Source organism: Dendropsophus ebraccatus, chromosome 4 (assembly GCF_027789765.1).
Source record: "Dendropsophus ebraccatus isolate aDenEbr1 chromosome 4, aDenEbr1.pat, whole genome shotgun sequence".
Lineage (NCBI taxonomy): Eukaryota > Metazoa > Chordata > Amphibia > Anura > Hylidae > Dendropsophus > Dendropsophus ebraccatus.
In genome coordinates this window covers 93,130,234-93,134,438 of record NC_091457.1, presented here as the reverse complement: position 1 = coordinate 93,134,438, position 4,205 = coordinate 93,130,234, and the positions used below count along the sequence as shown (strand labels likewise).

The window sequence follows — 4,205 nt, the reverse complement described above, 5'->3', positions numbered from 1 at the left end:
AGCTGAATTATAAATAGAAGAGGAGGTGAATGGTGCATTGAATGGAATGCTGTGAGTTCTCTTAGCCGAAGCTCTACCTGCAATGACAAGGAAGTAGCATGAGTGTAAAATCAAACTTCCTTTTACGTAAGGAGGTGGAGACTTCTGTGCTCACCTGGATTTTCCAAGGGAGGATTCATTTTTGTATATAAAATGTTAGAGTGGAAGCACCAAAGCAGAATTCAACTAAGGAATAAGCAACCAATACCAGACCAGAATATTCCACCTGCTGTACCCAGCAAGAAAACACAGCAGCCACCATGCACAGTCTGGTAAGCAGATTCTCTTCCTGCTCCTATATGAGCACAGCTGGAACTGAGCAGGACTACCATGGTGGGGCAATGTATTGTATTTATGCACCTGCAGTAGATGGAGCCTGTGCTGGAATGATGCTGACAATCCTCTGCTTCATTTAATTCTGATCCCGTGGCAATATAAATAGACATCTAGAGGCTGCAGGTGGTAATGCACCATAGAAACCGTTTACTAAAACGTCTTTTGTTTATGCAGTATATATTTTAAAGAATGCACATTTAAGGTTTTGGAAAAATGTAAGCAGTACTTACAATCTATAGTTTTAACCGAATGTTTTCTGTTCATGTAAAATAGTTTAGTAGATGCATATTGTAGGTTTTTGGTGTTTTTTTATGTAAAGGATAGGACTTTCGTATGACGGAAACTGTTGTATTAAAGGAAACTGTAATTGTGTAGTCATTGGATTTTCTTTGCTTCTTTCAGTGGGTCATCATATTGTTGGCAGTTTTCTCTGTTGGCGTTTGCCACGCAAAACATAAGCCCAAGAAGCACCCGCACCATCACAGCCATCGTAACCCAGAGAGCATCTACTGTTTCAGTGAAAACGACCTGGAAAATTCACCATCAGAGGTTGTGGGTCATTTTGTGAGCAGCAAAATGCATTGGGATAGATACCCAGCAGTGAACCTAGTGAACAACATTGAGGACATTGAGAGGAGAAGAAAGAGACGCAAGAGAACCCCAGAAGCTACCTGCCCACAATATAGCACTTTGGAAAGAGGACAAAGTCTGAATGAACGCTCCATCTCACCATGGACCTACCGGTAAGTACCATATGGAATTCCGTATGAACATTCAAAAACATGACCTTACAGTAGAGGATTTAGTGTGTTATAGCCTGCCATTGGGTAGTAGTATATAGTATTAGTGCTGTCCATTGGCTTTGACCCCAGGTGACCATATGACCAGTGTTTTTATGTTTTCATATAATGTCCAGTTTAGAACTTGTCTTTTCAATGGTCTCCATTCATGTTGGTGGGTCCTCTATAACCAGAATAAGGGAAAGCTTTAGTCTGGTCTGTGGAAGGTCATGTACAAGTCTTGGTACCTCTGTTGTTCAGACTCAGTGATGGCTGTTGCAGTTTTGCAATAGCTAAATAGATGCTTAATATATTATAGCTAGTATTAGTATAGGTCCATAGAAGAGCATTTAAGCTAGTCGGGTGAACACTGATCCACTAACCTCCACCTTTCATGTTCACAGGATCGACACTGATGAGAGTCGGTATCCACAGAAGTTGGCATACGCTCACTGTCTCTGCAATCACTGCATCAGTTCTAAAACTGGAAAGGAGTCCTCCTCTTTGAATTCTGTTCCAGTCAGCCAGACGATGCTGGTGCTACGTAAGAAGACCTGTCCATACGAATCAACCTTGTCCACCTTTGTCCTGGAATATATAAGTGTTCCAGTGGCATGTACCTGCGCTGTGCCACGGTACTAGACAAATCACCTCCTATGGAGATCTGATCTGGCAACCTAACTAGAAACCCAGTCGTGACTATGTCACACTAAGTTTGTTTGTTTTAAAACACTTCATGTTTTATTGTCAATTTGTAGAACATATTCAAGGGAAGTTTCTTAAAGGGGTTATTCAGGATTAAGAAAAACAGCACCACTCTTGTCCTCTCTTCAGTGCAGTATTGCAGCTTTATTCTATTGATGTGAAGAGAGCGAAGTTATAATACCACACGTCTTGCGGACATATGGTGCTGTCCTTGGCAGTAAGCACCTACCCTGGATACCCCTTTTAAATGACAATCCCCTAATTGTAATGAACTTGCTCCCTACATCTATGGGGGCTGATCTCATTAGATTATGTAAACCCTCTTTGGGGTGTTTCTTTTCCCTGCTTTATGAATAATCTAACAGGGAATAGCTAGTTAAGAAATTTCCTAACTATAAGTGTACATTTAGACTAGGTTCACACACACACACACACACACACACACACACACACACACAGTAAAGTAATTGTAAAATGTGGCAGTAAACTAGGTATAAAACATGTTCTTTTTTTTCTAATATTGTGCTACATTAATGTCTATGGGACATCATAGTGTGTTTTAAGCTACATACAGCTACTTTGTATAACTATTTCATAGCCATATTTTTCTGTGTGTGTAAACATAGCTTTAAGGTAAACGCTCACTTTAAATGCCCTAAGACGAGAACTTAAACTTTATTGTTTTGTTTGTTTGATTGATTGACATTATTACATTCCACATGATTCGCAGGTCGAATCCATTCTTTATTGATTCAAGTATATGTCATGTGTATTAACCCCAGTGGTCTGCAGAGTTTGTGATAACTCATTTCCCACTGTCTGCTAACAACCTAAGGTCCACAGGGTGATCTCCATTTCATGAAACCCCCATACAAGATTACTGCTATAATATAGCTTTTTACCTTAAGGATATCTTCCCACTCGTCTCTGGATCATTGTGATTTTTTTCCTTTTTTTTTTACTGTGAAGCAGATTAATATTTATTTAATTAATATTTAATAATATTTAATATTTGATGTTGTGATGAGGCTTGTATTATTTATTGTTTCTTGTCATGTTAAAATATAAAAATTTTACAGTGCTGTCCACTGTCAGTCAGTCAGGGAGTGCTTTGTATGTCCCCATGTTGTGACTAATGCATTTTGCATCTATGTTTGTCTACATTAAGCAAATAAACATTTTGAAACAAAAGAAAATGTATTTGTGTTCCATGCTTATATACTGTATAACTGAGTTAGCAGTGCTTTGCAGTGTCCATATATAGAACTGAGGTAGGGGTGCTTTGCAGTGTCCCTATATAGAACTGAGGTAGGGGTGCTTTGCAGTGTCCATATATAGAACTGAGGTAGGGGTGCTTTGCAGTGTCCCTATATAGAACTGAGGTAGGGGTGCTTTGCAGTGTCCCTATATAGAACTGAGGTAGGGGTGCTTTGCAGTGTCCCTATATAGAACTGAGGTAGGAGGGCTTTGCAGTGTCCCTATATAGAACTGAGCTAGTGGTGCTTTGCAGTGTCCCTATATAGTACTGAGGTAGTGGTGCTTTGCAGTGTCCCTATATAGAACTGAGTTAGCAGTGCCTTGCTGTGTCCCTATATAGAACTGAGGTAGGTGGGCTTTGCAGTGTCCCTATAGAACTGAGGTAGGGGTGCCTGGCAGTGTCCCTATATAGAACTGAGGTGGGGGGCCTTGCAGTGTCCCTATATAGAACGGAGGTAGGAGGGCTTTGAAGTGTCCCTATATGGAACTGAGGTAGTGATGCTTTGCAGTGTTCCTATATAGAACTGAGGTAGGGGTGCTTTGAAGTGTCCCTATATAGAGCCGAGGTAGGGGTGCTTTGCAGTGTCCCTACATAGAACTGAGGTAGGGGGGCTTTGCAGTGTCCATATATAGAACTGAGGTAGTGGTGCTTTGCAGTGTCCCTACATAGAACTGAGGTAGGGGTGCTTTGCAGTGTCCCAATAGAAGTGAGGTAGGGGTGCTTTGCAGTGTCCCTATATAGAACTGAGCAGGGGCGGATTAACTTTACCATAGGCCCCGGGCTGTTCACCAAGCTTGGGCCCCCCCCAAAAAATACAGAAATTAAAAACAATATATATGAAAGTACAGAATGAATTAGCAAGAGAGCAAAGATCACCCTTTAGCAGAATTGGAGTACAACTCCTATCATGGAAGTTGCTGTCAGCAAATGATGGGGAAGTAGTCCAGAATTAACAGTCCGATGTGCTGTTTGTTTGTTATAAACTTCACCAAACAAACAGCACATCGGACTGTTTTAATTCTGTGAGCTGATACTACTGTGCACAGTCCATCCTGAATTAGCTGATTTTGGACTACCTCCCCATCATT

At 40.9% G+C, this 4,205-nt stretch overlaps 1 protein-coding gene across 1 annotated transcript; it reads left to right on the top strand.

The window, feature by feature from the left end:
* The first annotated feature begins 212 nt into the window (after positions 1-212).
* On the top strand, positions 213-2,281 carry IL17C (interleukin 17C). The gene is made up of 3 exons (XM_069968595.1): positions 213-311; positions 778-1,118; positions 1,559-2,281. The coding sequence occupies exons 1-3, from the start codon at positions 300-302 to the stop codon at positions 1,794-1,796; spliced, it is 591 nt and encodes a 196-aa protein (XP_069824696.1). The 5' UTR covers positions 213-299; the 3' UTR covers positions 1,797-2,281.
* The last annotated feature ends 1,924 nt before the right edge of the window (positions 2,282-4,205 follow it).

Bases quoted from the DNA above. Each gene is read 5' to 3' on its own strand.
- IL17C (XM_069968595.1), top strand. The intron at 1,119-1,558 runs GTAAGTACCATA...TCATGTTCACAG, and splicing joins ATCTCACCATGGACCTACCG to GATCGACACTGATGAGAGTC.